Here is a 21,516-nt window from a genome sequence, read left to right as displayed (position 1 = left end):
ACTGCAATTCTTTGAACACTAACTCATAAAAATAAAGCTGTTATAAAGTGAAACTGTTTAAAACCTGATATCTAAAAGAAAAATATCTGTCGTGATACTTCTGTGCCCCCCGAACTACACTAATGAAGCACCTCACAAACAATGTAGTGCCTCACAAACAGAATGCATCCCTCAACATCCCTAACTATGAACATATACAATAACAAAGGAAAAGGCTAATTAGAATTTTGACAAGCCAGACTTCAGGCTTTCCTCTGCTTGATACTAAGAAGAATAACATACTGAGGCAGTAGAAAGCTGCCCCTCTGTTTTATAACTATGAATATTATTGTTTTTTAGTTATACATGAAGAACTGAGTTACAAAGAGATTAAGTGACCTGTCCAAGGTAACACAGGAAGCCTGCGGCAAAACCAAGTTTGAACTTTGATAGCTTTAACCACAAAGCAATCCTTCCTCTATCTTCAACTAGCAGCCAAATAGGGACAATGTCAATCTTCTTTTACAATCTAAATTCTCCATAAATTCAGTAAAAATACCATGTTTTTTGCAAGATGTTTATCCTGAAATTACAGAAACTATAATTAAAAATGTATTATCATGCAACTATGCATTTGGAAATGTCTACTTTATATTAGTATTAGCTTTACATTTATTTAAAATGTAAACTACTCAGAAAAATAACTCTAAAAATGGGAGAGTGTGGTTCCACATTTATAGTGTCTCAAAGATTTTCATATTAAGTATTCTCACCTTACAAGTAAAAAGTTTTTTTCTCCCTTAACTGCCAGTCTTTCAGACTCTCCCTGGGATCTTAAAAGTTAAGCTGTGTTCTTTACCAAATGTAAGATTCTGCTGGCAATTTCTGGCCTCAGTTATACTTGCGCTCCCTTTCCCAAAGCTGTGCTGGGTCTACAGTACTAACAGGGGTAAAGAGTAGTAAAAAAACCTATTTTTGTCACAAAAGTGAGAAGATGTGACTATGAATACACATGGGGTAGATCTGCAGCACAAAACAATGCCATTTTTATACAATAACTTTTCAGAGTCAAACTGCAGTTTAAGTAGGTTAAGGAAGTAGTAGTCACTGTGGTTGTGCAAGTGTGGTGAGAGATTTCATCATGTGTACAAGTACTGAGCTCTTTAAAAGGTATGAAAAGAAATACATTGTGGCATGCATACCTTAAAAGATCAGTCATGATTTTTATACTTTTGTAAAACGAGTACAAAGTAATCAGTATTGTATTGAAAGCTTTGGGTCATTAAAGACTGGGAAAACAGCTCAGCACACTAAAGAAATATGAACATAGTTCAAAATGTTGACTTCATTTAATATGTCAATATATTCATAATGGTCTTGAACTTTCAGACTGAACTTTGCCATAAATGACTGAACTTACAGCAATATGTTACTAATCCATCTGACTAACAGGTGAACAGCTTCTTTATTACCTTACTGGTTACTCAGAAGTCCAAACAACACAGTTCCCTTAAAGTGATCCAGCCTCAGGCCTCCATCCAGGTAACCACGTCAAATATGATGAAAATTTCTGTAAATCTTATTTCATCATATAAAAGAAAAGGTTCTACCAATCCCAAAGATCAGACACATTACCTCCCAGGTTAATGAATGTTTCAGATCTTACCCAAATACATGCTACAGACAATTCTTATTAACTAAACTAAATTTAGTAAAAAAAAAAAAAAAGAGAAAGTATGGTTAAAAGATCAATATACATAAAGACATGAGGTCAATTCATTTAGGGGCAGATTAGTTGCAAAGAGTTCTTTCAGAAATAGTTCATATTTATAGTCCAGTGTCCAAGAATAATATTCAGGGCATCCCAGCATAACTGGGACCTCAGTCTTGTGACTCAAACTTTCCCTGATGAAGCCTAAGCAGATCTGAGATGACAGAATCAGGATGCAAGGATCTTTTATACAATTTCATGTCTTTTGACAAGTTGGAGTTCCTCAGAGAACAAAAGGTAATTAGGATGACTCTGAAGGAGGTCCATCACCGATACTTTGCTATACGAATTAACATTAGGCCATTTGCTTGTTCCTCCACCATTCACAGTACATTTCAAAGAGGGATGAATACTGAGATAGCCCATGTTTACAATTCATTTAAATGCTAGGATCTTCTTTGACCTCTGAATTATCACAATACAGCATAGATAGGGACTGTTGATTATATTGTGACCCTACTCATACATATGTAAATAGACAAAAACACAAACATTATCTCCCCACATGTCTTTTGAGCGTTATTTATTTTGAAGGATTTTTAACCCTTTCTAGCCATGCGTCACAGATACATTAAATTTTTTTTTATTTTTTTTTTGCTTATAGTAGCAATAGTAACAACCACAATGCAGTTTATCTACTGGGGATTAATAGCTAGCTGGCTTTAGTGGTCTGAGGTTAGACCAAAGGATGCCCTCAATTCGCCTGTACTGGACATTTATTACCAGGAAATGCCCTGCAATTGTGTTATTGCTCAAAGAATGGATCCTCATAGCCTTACTCATATTGAGAAGCATCTTATTTTGAGTATTTCTACTGAAGTTGGTATTGCGTAGTCAATAGTACTGTTTCTGAAGAAAGTTGCTACCCAAAATGAAAAAGTATATCAGAATCTGACCCTAAGTCATCAGACCAGAAATTATAACTTGCCAGCACCATTATGGCTCTATTTACTGATTCATATAATCACATTTTACCACATGTGGAGGAGAAACCTCTTTTCTTCTACGGATGTATGTTCCAGTAGCAATACTAAGCGCTCGGTAGACTCCCTCAACAGCATCAGGATGTGAAGCAAAATAAAGCAGCATCTTAGTGTAGTCAAGTTGAGAGGGATCTTTTCTGGCATCAGCAAATAAAATAAAGAAAAACTAGAAAAGGAAAAACATTTAAATTAATTCCTGCAAAGGATATTTGGCCAATTTAAATCAAAAGTCTATAGAGAACAGGATTAAATGTATATGCAAGGTAGCGACTGCTGAAGAGAAATATAGTTTCAGAAAGAGTGTTGAGATCCTATGGGAAAAATCAAGAAAATCTACATTATAATATTTTGTTTTCAGCAGTGAGGATTCTCAAAGAACCAGTAGGAATCTGTAAAATCTCACAAAAAAGTTATGACATTTTACCTCTTCTTTATACATACACTGTGTCTCTCTCTGTGACTATATACACTATATTTAAAATTAATGGGTGCAAGATTCATCTTTCTATTCTCAGGTTTTTCTTATTTTTTATTGTAAGTAGGTTTTTTTTCCTTTCTTAAAAAAAGTTATTTACTCAAAACTATTTACTCAAAACTATTGCTTCCAAAAGTTGTGTTAATTATCATGTTTATACATGCACCAATTATTTATGCACCAATAATTTGTTGCACAGCTCCCTTCATCAATAATAAAATGTATTCACCACAAACTATACTGCAAACAGTATCCTCAAATAGGTGTCAAATTGGAAAAAACAGTGATAGTCTTCCAATGTCTTATGTAAAATTAAGTGCTGCCCAGTCCTGACACCAACATGAGACAGCATTCATAGTAGCTTCTACAGAAAGGATTGTCTCTTTTTGTGTGTGTGCTGTAATGAGTAGTGACCATTAGATAATCTAGTCTGTATATCACCAGCCATTAAATTTCAACCAGTTACCATTATGTTAAGATCAATAACTTGGGTTAGACTAAAGCATTTCAACCCTCAGGGACTAAACTGCTGTGTGCCAGAGGCAAAAGACAGGGGATACCGAGGTGCCAGCAATGTCTGAGGCCCTTGCAATAAATTGTCATAATTAGGTTTAGGAATGAACAAAGCATTGAGGTACATGGGATTGTTTTTTTTCCTCTCACAGCTACTGTTTAAGGCTCTCTGCAGATTGAACCAGGCATCACTGTGTCACTTTATACCCAATTTACACTTTGAAGTGGTTGTTTTTTTTTTTTTTTTTTGCAAATTTAAGGGCTAGAGCTTGGGCTAAGGTGTCAAAAATGGGTGCCTAAAGTTATGCTATTAAATACCCCTTTAGCTGCCTAAATACAAACTGATTTTCAAACGTTTTGAGCATCAAGTGGTTCTGACTGATTTCCCTTTGATTTAGGTGCCTAAATATGGATTCAGAAGTCTAACGTTAGATACCCAGTTTTTTAAATCTTGGACTTAATTTTTAATAAATGAAAGCTTAGATTCTGGAGCATAAGATGGCAGCCACCACAAAAAAATACTGATTCAATGAGCCATTGTTATTCAGCTCAATTCAATTCCTTATTATATTTTCATTACTGTTATTTAACACTTGTATTGTGCAATTGCTTAGAGTCCTCAACCAGGTCAGGGCCCTGTTGTGATAGACACTGTACGGACGTACAGTAAATGACAGTCCCTGCCTCAGAGTGTTTAAAGTCTAAAAGACAAGACCTAGCAAAAGTAGAGAGACAAACAAGTGCGCCAGAGTGTTTGGAAGAAGTAACAAAAATAATAGGATGTCACTATACAGATTAACTGTGTGCACAATTCTTAGCCAATCATTAGCAGATCTTTAGACTCAAATGTTTTTCCACAGGTAACTCGTTATCAGTGATAGCTGTGGTCATTTATGACTCAACTGCTCCCAAGATCTTCTTTTATAGTTTTCTGGGAAGAAATAATGGTTAGGTAAAATAAGTAGGCATTAACATTGCAAAAGAAGAGGTCATGCAAACTGAGAAAAAGAACCATTGTGTTAAAAATGACAAATGATACCTTAATTTCTTTACAGTTTTCAATAGTTACCATTATAAGATGCTCCTGTCTATTAAAAGGCAAAGGCTCTGTAGGATTTTCTGGCATTTTAAAATCTTCACTGCCTTTAAACCATAAACCAACCTAAAAAAAAAAGGTACTGATTTTCATCCCCCTAAAAAAAAAGGGACTGGACTGTTCCGTTCTAAAATCACAGAAAGAGCTAGGTTAACAAAGTATAAAATCTGTCTCTGCATTTATTCAAGTTCAGAATTTGTTGTTTTAAGTAAAAATCTGCTTAATATGAATAATTTAATTAGGTACTTGGACACTTTGCAACAAACTCTTTTCATGAGCAAGTAAATACTGAATGTTATGGTAGCAACTCAAACCTTATACTGCTACTATCTACATAAGAATGAATTTATATCTAGAGATTCCCCTGAAAATACCAAGCACTGAAACTTTATTCTTTTTTCCTATACCTAGGGGTCAATTGTGGATTTACTAAATGCCTCTTCATATAGTTGCACTACCCCAGGAGCAGACTAGGAAGCTGATTGTGATGCAGAATTGCAATCTGCCTCCTGGTTTCCCCCTTTACCAAATGAGGTGTGTCCTTTGCTAGCCCTATAACTGACACACTGTACATCCTCCTGATGCCCTCATAAAACTGTGCTGGCTGGGATTTTGGGAGGCAGAGGCAAGGCTTCTCATTCCTGCCTCGCTCTCTGTCCATACACTGAGGGAAGGTGCCCATAATGGCCTAAGGAGGTCAGCAGCAAGAAGTGGACACCTTATAAGCCATTCCTCTCCTGCATGGACATGCAGGGCAAGCCACAATCTAGTCCCTACTTGTTATAGACCAAAACTTGCACCTTTTATTTAGGCAAAATTCCCATCGTTATCATTTTAAAATTCATTTTGGTCAGTAGCCTGTTTATGGAAAATGTGTGTGCATATAGATATAATGTAAGAATATTCTTGTTTTTATTCTCACTGAGGTTTATTTTTTCATAGTTTGCTTCTTGGAATAGCAACATATAGAGTAAATAAATATGATTGTCATGACATTGTGAGTATGAAATAGAGAATTAACCTTGTTTAAACTTTTATAAACCTTATTTTAAATTAAAAATAATACTCTTAATATATTTCTCATTGGATTAATAGAACAATATGGGCATTTTCAAGCCGTTTAAATAATACCTGTAAATTTTCAGAAATGTTGACAAAAGACTGTATAGCCTATCAATGTATACACTGAGTTCAAATCCTATTGGGACTGTTTTTTAATTAAAACTTCTTCATGTCCTTTTCTCCCCTTTTAGGTGAATCATTACCTTTTCCACCATTCACAACATACAATACTCTGCATTTTAATACAAATATTTTTGCAAGAGTCAGATTTAATATACAGTATTAAGCTGTTTTTTCAAAAACACAGGAAGTGCCAAGAGAATTTCAGAGGGGAAAAATTGTTAAAATAGGTTTTTGTACTGGATGCTTTCTACAGACAGGTTAGTAGGGAGAATTCAGCAGATAATTTAGAGATTAAGTGGATTTTCATGTTAGCTGTGCAGGTCCTCCTTAACAAACAGTTCAGTGGCTTTTCTTTACACATAACACATCCTTACATGGCTGAACTGCTCTTTTACCAACTCCGTGCTATTGCTCTTTTCTTACTTTCCGGACTGTAACTACTGACTCATTAACCCTATAGTGCATTCTGTTCTACAGATGACTCGGTAATTCTACATCAAAGAGTTAAACATGTAAAAGTGACTAAACAGCTGTAAATGTCACAGAGAAGGATATGAAGTTTGTAAAGGGTAGCTTTAAATACAGTGAGGCAAATTCTGACTTCCATTTCCCCATACAATCCCATTGATTTCAATATAGTTTCAAGATGTAACTGAGAGCAGAAATGCCTATTAATTTCAAACTTTGTCTGTCAGGAGAGTTGTGCGTTGGTTTTCATAAGTCTGAAAAGATCCTGGTTACATTTTCTCCCATGCGTATTTATGTTGTAAAATTACAATAATTGCAATATACAGTGCTGTCAGTTAAAATTATTGGATCTCTGTGGTATGATTTGTGGTATCCTAAAGGTTTTTGGAGGTGTTCTGCAGAATTAAATAGACTTTGGGTCAAGTTTTCAAAAGTAGTTAAGTAATGAAGCCTAAGTTCCATTTTCAAAAGTGACTTAGGTACTTAGGAGTCTGGTTCCGACTTTTGATGAGACTGAGGTGCCACAGTCACTTAGGGTATATGTGCACTGCAATTAGACACCCGCAGCTGGCCTGTGCCAGCTGATTTTGGGCTCTAATCCTTCCATGCCTATATACAACCATAGTATTTACTGATGAATAGCTATTGGTCTGTGCTATGTTCTCTGCAATAGAAAAGTGAGACAGGTGGAATCTAGATCTGGAATAACACCTCTTTACCTCTTAGCAGAACATTTTATAGCACTGACATATTAATTAATTGAGCTACATTTCTTAAGGGATTAAAAAAAAAATCTCCAAAGATCATTCCATGCAAGAAAGTACTTGGTGGAAGGGAGAGGAAAGATGAGAATGCTACATTTTTAGCACTAAATTATAATAGTCTTATCCTTTGTAAAGAATACCGTCTTACCTCAGTAAACTTAGTTTTGTTTTGCTAGTTCAGACACATTGATATGGTTGCAGGGCAACTGCTAGAATGTTCATACTTCATAGCATTCATATCAGATGCTGAGTTAAAAGGATGTTCAAACTAGCATCCTGTGTCAAAAATGCTGCATTAACATTCTGTTGACTTTGGAGCTGTTGGTATATTTTTAATCTCTAGTACCTCAGTGAAAAATACCACAATAATGTGTAGGTGGGTGCAACATCTATAGCTACACCTTTTTGTGGCTTTTCCAGCTCTGGCAGGGTTAGTTTCTTTTCAAATGTCTTGGGACACTTGCTGTTGGAAGGTAGTTGGATCGGTGAGACTTTGGAGACAGAAATTCTGAAAATCACAGGCTTCTGGAATTATATTGCCAACATTTAATTTTGCAAGAGGAGCAGTATAGATGCCTGTGAAAGGCAGCTGCTGCCTTCCCCAAAATTCTTTTACTTTCATGAAACCTCCCTTCCCAAAAACCTTGCTGAACTATGCAAAACAAAGACCCAAATTAAAATTTTCTTATGTATTTGAACCAAAGAATCTTGTAATTTCCCACTCACGGCAGGATGAAAAATCAATCTTCATTTGCAAAAATTGTTTATTTAACTAAGTAAAGATAAAATTACAGATATTTTACAGCCAAAGTAGAGCTGTCAAAAACAAACAAAAAATCTGGATAAATTAAAAAGAACAAATAACAAGAATCAAATAACAGTTTATCAGTTTCTGATTCTCTAGAACAGGAGGATTTTTGTTAGAAACTAGTTCCCAAGGAAAGAGAGAAATTAATGTACAGAGTTCACCTAATTAATCTGATTCTTGTTATTAAAAACTGTGGATGGGATTTGCAAATATTGGACTCAATCTAGCAAAGTTTCTTTTTTTTCTCTGTATAAGAAATTCACCAAAAGGGATCCCCAAAATACCAAAACCATTAAAATTCAGACTGAGTTTATAAAACTAAATGAACAAAACTAATAATACACCTTTTGATTAAAAAATAATATTATTCAAAAGAAGAAACAATTATAACCTGATTATAGTATTCCTGTGTAACAAAGCCTGATCCAGCTTCATCAACAGCCTTAAAGCTGTGCAGGGTATTAAGGAGCTGTATCACAGAGGGAACTGGCCATGGTTGAGCTGCTGTTAATAAGAATCTGCGCCAATCAATAAATTCTGAGTTCACCATTAATGTAGTTGCCAGATTTTGTAACTATAAAAATAAAATTATAAATAGTTTGGACTACAGTTGTGTGTAAGAATATACATTTCTTACATAATTAAAATAAAGCACAATACAATTTTATACAATTTTACAGAAGGAATTTTCTTAACTCTGACAGAAAGATAGCCATCAAACTCTGACTCTCCACTTTTAGACACTTAGCATCAGACTGTGCCATGTCTTAATGTGGTTGCACAGGTGAGTAAGATAACCCCTCAGAGCCTGAACAGTCATTTTAGGCATCCTTAGACCTTGAGTCCCCCAGCAAGATGAAAGCTGTGTACTTGGTACTCCCCTCTAAGATGGTGGATGGGGAGGAGTACATGGATCCTCGGTTCTGTTCATACCCACAGACAAGTCAATTATTATCTATTTGCAGTAGTGTCCACTATGTGTAAGGCAAAGAGGGGAATATATTGCACCTAGTAAAGGGCTCCCCAGTAGGAGTAAGATCCTTCTCCTAACTTCCTAAGAAACTGGATTTGTAGCCTTACAGCATCATCTCCCAGTTCAAGTCATCACTGAGGTCTCCTGCAGTGAGATTTCTAAAATAGATGATGGGCTGAGGGTTCTTCCTATTTCTTCTTGGAGATGAGGTTTTCACTGTATTTCACCAAACAAGCAGCAGTGTCTAGGGGTGCATTTTAATGAAAGCCTGGTTTGTGAAATCTAACACCTGTAAGGACTAAAGATACTTAAGAATGTGTGGTGGGATACATAAATAGATACACATTTTATATTAGTGATGAAAGTAATCCTCCATTCAGCCTGCATGCATGTCAACTACTAACAACACTAACTACAACTACTAACAACAAACTGGACATCTGACTCATATTCTTTCTATTTAATTTCTTTACTATGCAAAAAATAGAGATTTATGGCCTGATTGCAAGAAGTACTGAGCATCTGCAATTCCAATTTAAGTCAATGGGAGGTCCTGTTGCTCAGAACCTTTTGGGACTGATCCGGTACTCAGTGAAATTCACCCATGTGCAAAGAGCCCACACAAAGTTCTCTGTACCACTTAAGTCCCAATTAAAGCCTTAATGTTAATCCTCTTTCACTGTAAGTGCAATTCATCCTCTGAGAGTAAGCCTTTTCCTAGAAGAATCCAAGTTTGTTAAATCTGGTAATTCTCCTTATCCCATAGTCTTGGATACATGTGCTGTTAATAAAAACATAATCATTTGAAAAATTTAATGTTAACACAGAAAATTCAAGAATCTTGGAGAAACATATTTAACACTATGCAGGTCCAACATCTGCCTACTTATTCCCATATCTTGGATTTGCAGTTCAATAAAAAGCAAAGATGGTCTTGTGGTTAAGCAGTGGATTGACTCAGGAGATGTACGTTCTATTTGCAGCTCTGCCATTGAGTCTACTTCAGTCTTGGGCAACTACTTAATGTCAGTGTTTCTCAGTTCCCCCTCTGGAGATAATCCCTATCCCCACAGTGGTGTTGTGAGAATAAATTAATTAATGTCTGAAACGCTCATATACTATAAGTGAGAAAAGCATAAATAAATAGAGTAGTAAAATACAGATTTAAATCTTGTAATTGCTGCATTCACAAACGTACTCTTATAGAAAGTAATTGATGGGAATAACAACTGGGAAGGCCCTTTAAAATTATTTGTTTTGCTTCCTTATGGTAAGAATAGGGCCACATTTACTATGTATAGCCCAGAACTGCATATTCACGTGCCAAGCTGGCAAAATATTCAAGTGATGAGATCTACAGAAATGAAAACAGGAATTAAAACTTACATCTGAAACTGTGAGGCGCATCCATACATCAGGAAGGCTGTTTGTTCCAAGGTTCAAAGTAATCAAATCAAGAAGAATGTCAATAAATATTTTATTTGATATTAAACCTAGTGAAAAAATAAAAATGTGTCAAATGGATAGCAAAAGACATTTTTGCAATTTCTGAATGGGAATATTGGTATAAAATAAACTATATTTCTAGTATTTACTTTCTATGATTATAGAAAAATTACTTGTACTGTCAGTGTAGTTCACAAAAGGCAGTAGTATCCTCTGTTCCAACGCCTACATTTTTATATATAAAATATACACATGTTCTGAATTACACCACATGTATGGTCCTGATAACCCATTTTATAGGTTTATCTGATAAACTTCAGAACCATATGATAAATTGCATTTGTTTTGCCTGTTTGACCTCTTCGCCTGTACTATGATCACTAAATCCATCTTTGACTAGATTACAGTTAATAAGTAGAGAGGCGACCACAAATGCTAGCTGCCACACACCAACCTAGTTTTGTATATGAATATAACCATCACTACCAATGCTTTCTTTTTGATTCATAAGACCTTCATTCTTCAGTTTAGGTTAATTAGAAAACATCAGATGCTTACTCTTGAAAGCAAGTAGATATGAGAGTGTGGAACTTTAGAGGAGACCACAATACATTTGCAGAAAATTCCAGTGACAGTTAATTAATTTAACTTTATTTCAAAATAAAAATTCTTTATGAAAGCCCAGCTTTTGAAAATTGTAGATATCTAATGCAAAGAAGTTTTCTAATGAAATTAAAAGAAAAAAATTACTATATGTCTATTTATCTTTGATAAACAAGTAGGTACTTTTATTTGAATAAATAGAAAATTGAGATTATATGCAAAAATGTCACATGTAAAAAAGGAAAACTGTGGTTGCTGAGGTAAATAAAACAGATGAATTGAGCCCCTCAGTTTAAAGTTGGATTTTGAGACACAGACAAGCTAGATTAGGGTTTATTGTGCAATCACTGTTAAACCAATAAAGTTTAAAATATGGAGTGAGCCTCATATGACTACAGTTTTGAGAGGCAAAACTGATCTTTGTCTGGCTGGTATTACTGCCATGCTTCTAGAAGACTAGATTTTAATAGGGCCTCTAAGTGACATCTTCACCAAACACCATCAGAAAAATAGCTATTTCCTTAAGTTTCTCTTAGCTCTGGTCTACACTACGGGGTTAGGTCGAATTTAGCTGCATTAGGTCAATTTTAAAATGAATTCGTCTACAGGGCCAGCTCCAGGGTTTTGGCCGCCCCAAGCAGCCAAATAAATAAAAGCCGCAATCGCGATCTGTGGCAGCAATTCGGCGGAAGGTCCTTTGCTCCGAGCGGGAGTGAGGGACCGTCCGCCGAATTGCCGCCGAATAGCTGGACCTGATGCCCCTCTCCGGAGTGGCCACCCCAAGCACCTGCTTGCCAAGCTGGTGCCTGGAGCCGGCCCTGTTCGTCTACACAACCAACCTAAAGGGCTCCTAAAATCGACTTGTGTACTCCTCCCCGGCGAGGGGAGTAGCGCTAAAATCGACCTTGCTGGGTCGAATTTGGGTAGTGCGGACGCAATTCGATGGTATTGGCCTCCGGGAGCTATCCCAGAGTGCACCAATGTGACCGCTCTGGACAGCACTTTGAACTCTGATGCACTAGCCAGGTACATAGGAAAAGCCCCAGGAAATTTAGAATTTCATTTCTTGTTTGGTCAGCATGGCGAGCTCAGCAGTACAGGTGACCATGCAGTCTCCCCAGAATCGCAAACGAGCTCCAGCATGGACCAAAAGGAAGACACTGGATCTGATTGCTGTATGGGGAGAAGAATCTGTGCAGGCCGAACTCCGATCAAAAAGAAGAAATGCTAATATATATGCCAAAATTGCACAGAGCATGGTGGACAAAGGCTACAACAGGGACACATAGCAGTGCCACGTGAAAGTTAAGGAGCTCAGGCAAGCCTACCAAAAGACAAAGGAGGCAAATGGTCACTCCGGGTCAGAGCCCCATACATGCCGCTTCTATGATCAGCTGCATGGCATTCTAGGGGGGGACCCTACCACTACCCCACCACTGTCTGTGGACACCTGCAAGGGGGGAATCTCACGCAACAAGGAGGAGGATTTTGTGGATGAGGAAGAGGAGGAGGAGGAGGAGGAAAATGCACAGCAGGCAAGCGGTGAATCCATTCTCCCCAGCAGCAAGGACCTTTTCATCACCCTGGAGCCAATACCCTCCCAAGGCGGGATCCCTGACCCTGAAGCAGAGAAGGCACCTTTGGTGAGTGCACATTTGTAACTACAGTACAGGGTTTAAAAGTAATAGTGTTTAATGTTTGATTTGTCCTGAAGAATTGGGATGCATTCGCCGCCCGTACAGCTACTGGAAAAGTCTGTTAATGTGTCTGGGGATGGAGTGGGAATCCTCCAGGGACATCTCCATGAAGCTCTCCTGGAGGTACTCTGAAAGCTTTTGCAGAAGGTTTCTGGGGAGGGCTGCCTTATTTCATCCTCCATGGTAGGACACTTTACCACGCCAAGCCAGTAGCAAGTAGTCTGGAACCATTGCAGCACAAAGCATGGCAGCGAATGGTCCTGGATTTTGGTCGCATTCAAGCAACATTCGATCTATATCTTTCTGTGTTAGCCTCAGGAGAGTGATATCATTCATGGTCACCTGGTTGAAATAGGGGAATTTTTGTAAGGGAACAGTAAAAGGACCCCGTTCATGCTGGGCTGTTTGCGCTTGGCTAAAAGGGATCACCCTGGAGAATAGCCACACGGTGGGGGGAGGGGTGAAGGGATCATCCCAGAGAATAGCCACGCGGTGGATTGGGGGGAGGTGTGTGTTGCACATCTACCCGAAAACCGCAACCCCTCCTTTTAAATGTGAAACACAACCAGCATTGCTTGCTATGGGAAAGGAGGGCACTGCAGTTTGAAACCATTCCCACGTGTTATGAAAGCGTAAGAAGCCAACCCCGCGTACTCTTTGGCTTACTATGGGTGCCTGGAAACCGAATTCTGTTGCCCAGCCATGTGTGATGTGTCACCATAGTGGCAGAAGCTCAATATAAAAGGCAAAATGCGACCTTGTACCTAAAGCACATGTGCTATCTGCTGTGAATTGCTTGATTCACTGTGAAAGAGTCTCCCTTTTGTTCTCAGAAATGTATCATCTTAAATTTTACTCTCCCTTTTTATCCCCCTGCAGGTGCAAATGTTTCTACACTCCCCCTATCATCTTCGTCCCTGAGGTTATCGCAGATTAGAAGGCGAAAAAAAACGCACTCACGATGACATGTTTTTTGAGCTCATGCAGTCCTCCCACACTTTAATGCATGGAGGCATTCAGTGGCAGAGGCCAGGAAAGCATTAAGTTAGCACGATGAGCAGAGGCAGGAGGCGATGCTGAAACTAATGGGGGAGCAAACGGACATGATGAGGCATCTGGTGGAGCTTCAGGAAAGCCAACAAGAGCACAGACCGCCCCTGCATCCACTGTATAACCGCCTGCCCGCCTCCCCTTCCATATCCTCCTCACCCAGATGCCCAAGAACGAGGGGGAGGGGAGGGAAGCCCAGGCACTCAGCCACTCCACTCCAGAGGATGGCCCAAGCAACAGAAGGCTGTCATTCAAACAGTTTTGATTTGTAGTGTGGCTACAATAAGCAATGTGGCCTTGTCCTTCCCTCCTCCCCCACCCCACCTGGGCTACCTTGTCAGTTATCTCACTTTTTTTTTAATTAATAAAGAAAGAATGCATGGTTTCAAAACAATAGTTACTTTATTTCCTTTGCCAGCTGTGATCGAAGGGGGGAGGGTGGTTGGCTTACAGGGAATTAAAATCAACAAAGGGGGCGAGTTTGCATCAAGGAGAAACACACACAACTGTCACACCATAGCCTGGCCAGTCATGAAACTGGTTTTCAAAGCCTCTCTGGCGTGCTCTTCTAATCGCCCTGGTGTCTGGCTACTCAAAATCAGCCGCCAGGCGATTTGCTTCAACGCCCCACCCCACCATCAACATCTCCCCCATACTCTCACAGATATTACAAAGCACATAGCAAGCAGCAATAACAATGAGAATATTGGTTGTGCTGAGGTCTAACCTAGTCAGCAAACAGCGCCAGCGAGCTTTTCATAGAATCAGGGTTGGAAGGGACCTCAGGAGGTCATCTAGTCCAACCCCCTGCTCAAAGCAGGACCAATCCCCAACTAAATAAAAAAAAAAAAAAGGCTGCCCCGAGCCCTCCTCTCCTACAAGGGGAAGGCAAGGGAGGGGAGCATTTAAAGGGACAGTGCCTGCTCTAGTTAGGCCTCCAGCTGAGCTCCCCTTTAACCTTGTGTATTGTTAGCGGGACACATGGGGCTGATTCCTCCAGTGCAATTTATGAACGTCCAATTTTTAAACGTCCAAAGGCACATTCTACCACCATTCTGAACTTGCTCAGCCTATCGTTGAACTGCTCCTTACTACTGACCAGGCTGCCTGTGTATGGCTTCATGAGCCATGGGAGCAAGGGATAGGCTGGGTCCCCAAGGATAACTATTGGCATTTCAACATTTCCAACGGTAATTTTCTGGTCTGAGAAGTAAGTCCCTTCTTGCAGCTGCTTGAACAGCCCGGAGTTCCTAAAGATGTGAGCGTCATGCACCTTTCCTGGCCGTCCCATATTGATGTCGGTGAAACATCCATTGTGAGCCACCAGTGCTTGCAGCACCATTAAGAAGTACCCCTTGCGGTTTACGTACTGGTTGGCAAGGTGGTCCGGTGCCAAGATAGGGATATGCGTTCCGTCTATCACCCCACTACAGTTAGGAAACCCCATTGCAGCAAAGTCATCCAGTATGACCTGCACATTTCCCAGAGTCACTATCCTTGATAACTGAACGTCCGTGATTGCACTGGCTACTTGGATCACAGCAGTCCCCACAGTAGATTGCCCACCCCAAGTTGATTCCCAACTGACTGGTAGCAGTCAGGCGTTGCAAGCTTCCACAGGGTTATCGCCACTCACTTCTCAACTGTCAGGGCAGCTCTCATCTTGGTATTCCTGTGCTTCAGGGCGGGGGAAAGCAACTCACAAAGTTCAAGGAAAGTGGCCTTATGCATGCGAAAGTTTCGCAGCCACTGTGAATCATTCCATACTTGTAACATTACGCAGTCCCACCAGTCTGTGCTTGATTGCCGGGCCCAGAATCAGTGTTCCACTGTATCAACCAGCCCCACTGCCGCCATGATGTCCCAATTGCCACAACCTGTGCTTTCAGGAACATTTGTGTCCATGTCCTCCTCACAATCATCCTTGTGCTGGCATCTCTTAGCCAGGTTCTACACATACTGCAGGATAATGCGCGAGGTGTTGAAATGCTCACAACAGCAGCAGTGAGCTGAGCAGGCTCCATGTTTGCCATACTATGGCGCCTGCATGGGTAACCCAGGAAAAAAGGCGCAAAACAATTGTCTGCCATTGCTTTCATGGAGGGAGGGAGGGGAGACTGACAACACGTACTCAGAACCACCCGCAACAATTTTTTTTTGCCCCATCAGGCATTGGGAGCTTAACCCAGAATTCCAATGGGCAGCAGAGACTGCGGGAATTGTGGGATAGCTACCCACAGTGCACCGCTCCATGAGTCAATGCTAGCCACGGTATTGAGGACGCACTCCGCCGACTTAATGTGCTTAGTGGGGGACGTACACAATCTACTGTATAAAATTGATTTCTAAAGATCGACTTAATTTTGTAGTGTAGACATACCCTTAGCTACCACCTGGACTTCTTGTGTTTAAAAAAAAACAACACGTACATAATGATATAGATTTTCTAGTTCTGACTTTATTCACTGCAGGCAGTTCTTTATTCTTTATGAAGGCAGTTTATAAAGAAAAATTTCAGTGGCAATGGGCACTAAGAATCTGTTGGACTACTACATAGCATAACTACTGTGTTTTAAGAACTGATTCTCTCTCTATGCCCCTTCCTCCCAACCCCCTAGGGGCTGTGACTCCCCCCTACTGCAGGGCTTTTTGTGATGAGTGTTCTGAGTCAACCTTGAGCCTGTTGAGTCGTACCTGACCCTGACTATTCTGAGCTTGATAAACCATCTAAGGTAATTCCCTGTGAGTCCTAAGGGTCTAGCCAATTCACAAGCAAGAGTCTAATAGGTGACCCAATGCAGGTATATAGGCTTCTAATGAAAGCAGCCACTCCAGTCTGTTCAACGTCACTAACTTCTCAGGGATAATCCCAGCAGCCTGGTAATTCTGAGAATCTGCTCCTGCTCAAGCCATGGCTGGTTGTCTTGCTGTCCTGACAGTTTGAACAGACTTCTTACATGTGTGGCTCCAGTGCCTGAGATGGAAACCCCCTGGGATATTCAACACTGAGATGATGAAGTTAGTCCAGAACCTTCAGGATCAACTTGCCCAGCTGCAACTGAAGAATGCCTTTGTCTGCTCACAAATCCCAGCAGCTCTAGTAGTAGTGCTGGCTACGGTCCCTCTGGAAAGGCCCACTTCTAGAAAGGTTTGAAGAGAACTGCCAGAAATTTTGTGATATTGTTAACCAATGCTGTCTTTCGTTCTTGATGTGTCCCATAATGTATCCTGATGACCAGACAAAGGTGGGCTTATCATCAATTTATTGACCGGTGAAGCCCTAGACTGGGTCTTGCCACTTCTGGAATAGGTTAGCCTGATCCTTACTAATTTCAATGAGTTCATCCACACCTTTTCGTTGACATTTGACTATCTGAATTGCACTTGTACTACTAAAGCCGCTGAAACTGCTGAAGTTTCTCTGACAAGGCCATTGGCCCATACTGGCACATGGTGCTTACTTTTGGCATATGATTGCTGATACAGAGTGGAACCAGGCAGCCCAGATCTACCACTTCTGCCCCATTCTAAACTCATATATTGAATTGTATATCTGGACTGCCAGTCATTTGTCTGAGCAATGCCAAGAAAAGAAGAGGACACACTCACATCCCCAGTTTATCTCTGCTCCATTCTGGCCATCCCCAGAGGCTGTTCCAGGACCAGAGCCTATGCAGATGAGAGTGAGGCAAAGGCACCTCGCGGATCAGGAAAAGGAGTATTGGTGGCAGAACAGACTTTGCCTACACTGTGGTGTACAAGGCCATTTCATTACTGAATGTCCCTTTAAATCCAGACTGAACCTTGGGAAAACCTGGGAAATGACTGTATCCAGCCCCATTAGAGGGTTTGCAGCTGGACATAACTATGGAGTCAAGTCCTTCACATGAACCCCCTCTTCTGCCATCATGTATCTTGTATGCAGTGTTGTTGCAGCTGTGTTGGTCCCATGATATTAGAGAGACAAGGTGGGTGAAGTGATATCTTTCATTGGACCAACTGCTGTTGGTGAGATAGACCAGCTTTCGAGCTTACCTGAAGAAAAGCTCTGTGTAAGCTCAGAAGCTCGTCTCTCTCGCCAACAGAAGTTGGTCCAATAAAAGATATTCCCTCACCCATCTTGTCTCTCTATCATGTATCTTGGCAGCCACAAATTGTTACCTTCCACACCTGCTGGTCTTGCTCTGCCTCCCAACTATACTTTAGGTGATCTGCATCCAACTCCAAGCTTGTGGATTCTGATGTCTAGTAATTTTATGGATGTGGAGTTCGCCAAAGCTAACCAACTTGCAGTGCGGAAAAACCTCACTCCAGATCTAGTGGAGTTGACTGACGGTAGCATGCCATCCTCAAGTCCTGTAACACATGAAACTGTGCCCCTCCACGTTGAAATCCAAGACCATCAGAAAACTTTGCAGTTTAATTTAATCAATTTGCCACACTTCTTGACCATGTTCAGCATTCCCTGGCTCTCAGACCATGGCCCAAACATCTCTTGGAAGATGCAAGAAATGATTTGAGTCAAGCTACTGCTGCTGACAACTGACACAGACCCTATGACTGCCCCATCAACCTCCAGCCAGGGGCCAGAATTCCATTTGGATGGATTTATTTCCTATTGGAACCACAACTCAAGGCCTAGAACCGACCAAACAGGATTTCAAATGGTACGCCACTCTCCATTGGCAGGGAACCCATTACATCACAGTTGGAGATAAAGTATGGCTCTCCATGCTGACTTTGTCTCTACCTGACCTTCATGAAAGCTGGATTACTGATATGTTGGCCCATCCAACAGATCAGTCTCTGTAACCTTCAAACTTCAACTGCCCAAGATGATGAAAATGCATCCAGTATTCCATGTCTCAAGAACTCCTTTTCCAGATGACTTCAGCCTCCACCAGCATCTATCATAGTCCAGGGACATGAGGAGTACCTGTTTAAGCAGATCTTGGACTCCAAAGTTCTCTGAGGAAGCTTATATACCTTGTTGATTGGGAGGGTTATGATCCAGCTGATCATTTGTGGAAGCTGGCTGACAATGTACATACACCTGCCCTACTTAGAGAATTCCATCAGTCACACCCCGATAAACCTTTTTGGGTGTTAGGGGGGTGTATTGTAATGAGTGTTCAGAGTCAGAGGATGAGTTATCTCTGAGCCTGATGAGTCATCCCTGAATTTGAGTGTTCAGACAGGGAACAAAGGGTAGGAATTAATGGTAAATTCTCAGAATGGAGAGGGGTAACTAGTGGTGGTCCCCAAGGGTCAGTCCTTGGACCGATCCTATTCAACTTATTCATAAATGATCTGGAGAAAGGGGTAAACAGTGAGGTGGCAAAGTTTGCAGATGATACTAAACTGCTAAAGATAGTGAAGACCAAAGCAGACTGTGAAGAACTTCAAAAAGATCTCACAAAACTAAGTGATTGGGCAACAAAATGGCAAATGAAATTTAATGTGGATAAATGTAAAGTAATGCACATTGGAAAAAATAACCCCAACTATACATACAATATGATGGGGGCTAATTTAGCTACAACAAGTCAGGAAAAAGATCTTGGAGTCATCGTGGATAGTTCTCTGAAAATGTCCACACAGTGTGCAGAGGCGGTCAAAAAAGCAAACAGGATGTTAGGAATCATTAAAAAGGGGATAGAGAATAAGACTGAGAATATATTATTGCCCTTATATAAATCGATGGTACGCCCTCATCTCGAATACTGCATACAGATGTGGTCTCCTCATCTTAAAAAAGATATACTGGCACTAGAAAAGGTTCAGAAAATGGCAACTAAAATGATTAAGGGTTTGGAACAGGTCCCATATGAAGAGAGTTTAAAGAGGCTAGGACTCTTCAGCTTGGAAAAGAGGAGACTAAGGGGGGATATGATAGAGGTATATAAAATCATGAGTGGTGTGGAGAAAGTGGAGAAAGAAAAGTTATTTACTTATTCCCATAATACAAGAACTAGGGGTCATCAAATGAAATTAATAGGCAGCAGGTTTAAAACAAATAAAAGGAAGTTCTTCACGCAGCACACAGTCAACTTGTGGAACTCCTTACCTGAGAAGGTTGTGAAGGCTAGGACTATAACAGAGTTTAAAAGAGAACTGGATAAATTCATGGTGGTTAAGTCCATTAATGGCTATTAGCCAGGATGGGTAAGGAATGGTGTCCCTAGCCTCTGTTTGTCAGAGGGTGGAGATGGATGGCAGGAGAGAGATCACGTGATCATTACCTGTTAGGTTCACTCCCTCTGGGGCACCTGGCATTGGCCACTGTCGGAAGACAGGATACTGGGCTAGATGGACCTTTGGTCTGATCCAGTACGGCCTTTCTTATGTTCTTATGAGCCTGATAGGTTATCGGAGGTAAGTCCCTGCAAGTCCTGAGGGTTCAGCCAATCCACAAGCAAGGGGCTAACCAGATGACCCCAAGTAGGTATATTGGCTCCTAGTGAAAGCAGCCACTCAAGTTTGCTCAACATTACTACCTTGCTGGGGATACTCCCAGCTCCCTGGTAGTTCTGACAGACTACTCCTGATCCAGCCAAAGCCTGTGCCTGCTCTTGCTCCAGCCTGTGCTGGCTCCTGCTTCAACCACAGCATACTGCCCAGCTGCCCTGACAGTTTTCAGTATCTACCTGATCATGGGAATCAGCCTGTGTGCTGGGCTTCAATCTTGAAAACAGGTGAGCAATGCACTACATAAGTTCTAATGCAGCAGAGGTAGCCTGGGGCCAGTAGGAAGTCGCACACGTGTATGTGTGTGCGTGTGCATATGCGTCTTGGTAAGGAAGAAATAGGTTGTGGCAAGTATGAAGTCTGTTGGCAGAGGCCAAGGTAAGAGAGGAAATCCAGAACTTGAACCCCTAAATGGCCCATCATGAATTTCAACACCAAAGGTGATTCCAATAGACCAGGGAACAGAGAAGAAATATTTGCAGAATAACAGACAGATAAAGGTGCTCTGATATCACCTCTGGAATAAATTTGGATATATATTATGAGAAAAAATACCTTATAAAATTAGCATTTGGTGGACCATTTGCTAACATACATAGAATCCCAGGTTTGTGGATTTCATAATCTGAAGTTATTACCCACCAAAAAAATAAACTTTGATGGAAAAACTCAAGGTTACAAGAGTCAGATGATCAAATGGAAGCTTTATAAGTTTGGTAAGACCTACACCATTATCTGTGGCATGAAGTGCTCCTTAACGGGAAGCTTCAGATGCAGCATGTTCTTAATAAATCTAATGATCAGGCACTCTACCCCAGATTTACTTTTACTGGTTTGTGGGTGGGTGCAGGGGAGAGGGAAGCAAAGTCCCTTTAAAAAACCAGTAGGCAGACCAGATTAAGATAATATAGTATTTTTTATATATTTTAATCAATTAAAATCTAGAACTTCCCAGTGGTTTATCACAAACATTTGGAATATCAGAATTCTTATTTTAGGTTGTTGATTTTTCTTTTGTCGTCCAGCATGGCCATGATTTGGGTTGTTTTAAGTAATTTTAAATAACCCATTATCAACTTTGTCCTAACCTTGATTTATGCCATTTTCCTCTTTTGGCTGTAGTCACTCCTGCTCTGGACATCTGCCGTCTGTTTTCCCTTACATCACATCATGGCTTAGTTTGCTTATCTCCCCCATATCTCCTCCTCACAGGGTCTCTGTGAAGTAAGATGTACAG

At 40.4% G+C, this 21,516-nt stretch overlaps 1 protein-coding gene across 1 annotated transcript in view; it reads right to left on the bottom strand.

Moving 5' to 3' along the window:
- LOC101938336 (sperm flagellar protein 2-like) overlaps nt 1-21,516 on the bottom strand; it is a 36,558-nt gene that overhangs the window by 13,435 nt on the left and 1,607 nt on the right. The window contains exons 2-5 of the mRNA XM_065598862.1: nt 10,402-10,508; nt 8,434-8,616; nt 4,791-4,883; nt 2,726-2,899 (exon numbers count right to left, since the gene is read on the bottom strand). Coding sequence (XP_065454934.1) covers nt 2,726-2,899; nt 4,791-4,883; nt 8,434-8,616; nt 10,402-10,422 — 471 coding nt within the window. The 5' untranslated portion in view covers nt 10,423-10,508. The remainder of the gene's footprint in view (nt 1-2,725; nt 2,900-4,790; nt 4,884-8,433; nt 8,617-10,401; nt 10,509-21,516) is intronic.

The sequence above is a fragment of the Chrysemys picta genome, chromosome 6 (assembly GCF_011386835.1).
Source record: "Chrysemys picta bellii isolate R12L10 chromosome 6, ASM1138683v2, whole genome shotgun sequence".
NCBI lineage: Eukaryota > Metazoa > Chordata > Testudines > Emydidae > Chrysemys > Chrysemys picta.
The sequence above is the reverse complement of the archived record's forward strand: the minus strand, read 5'-3'. Positions and strand labels throughout refer to the sequence as shown.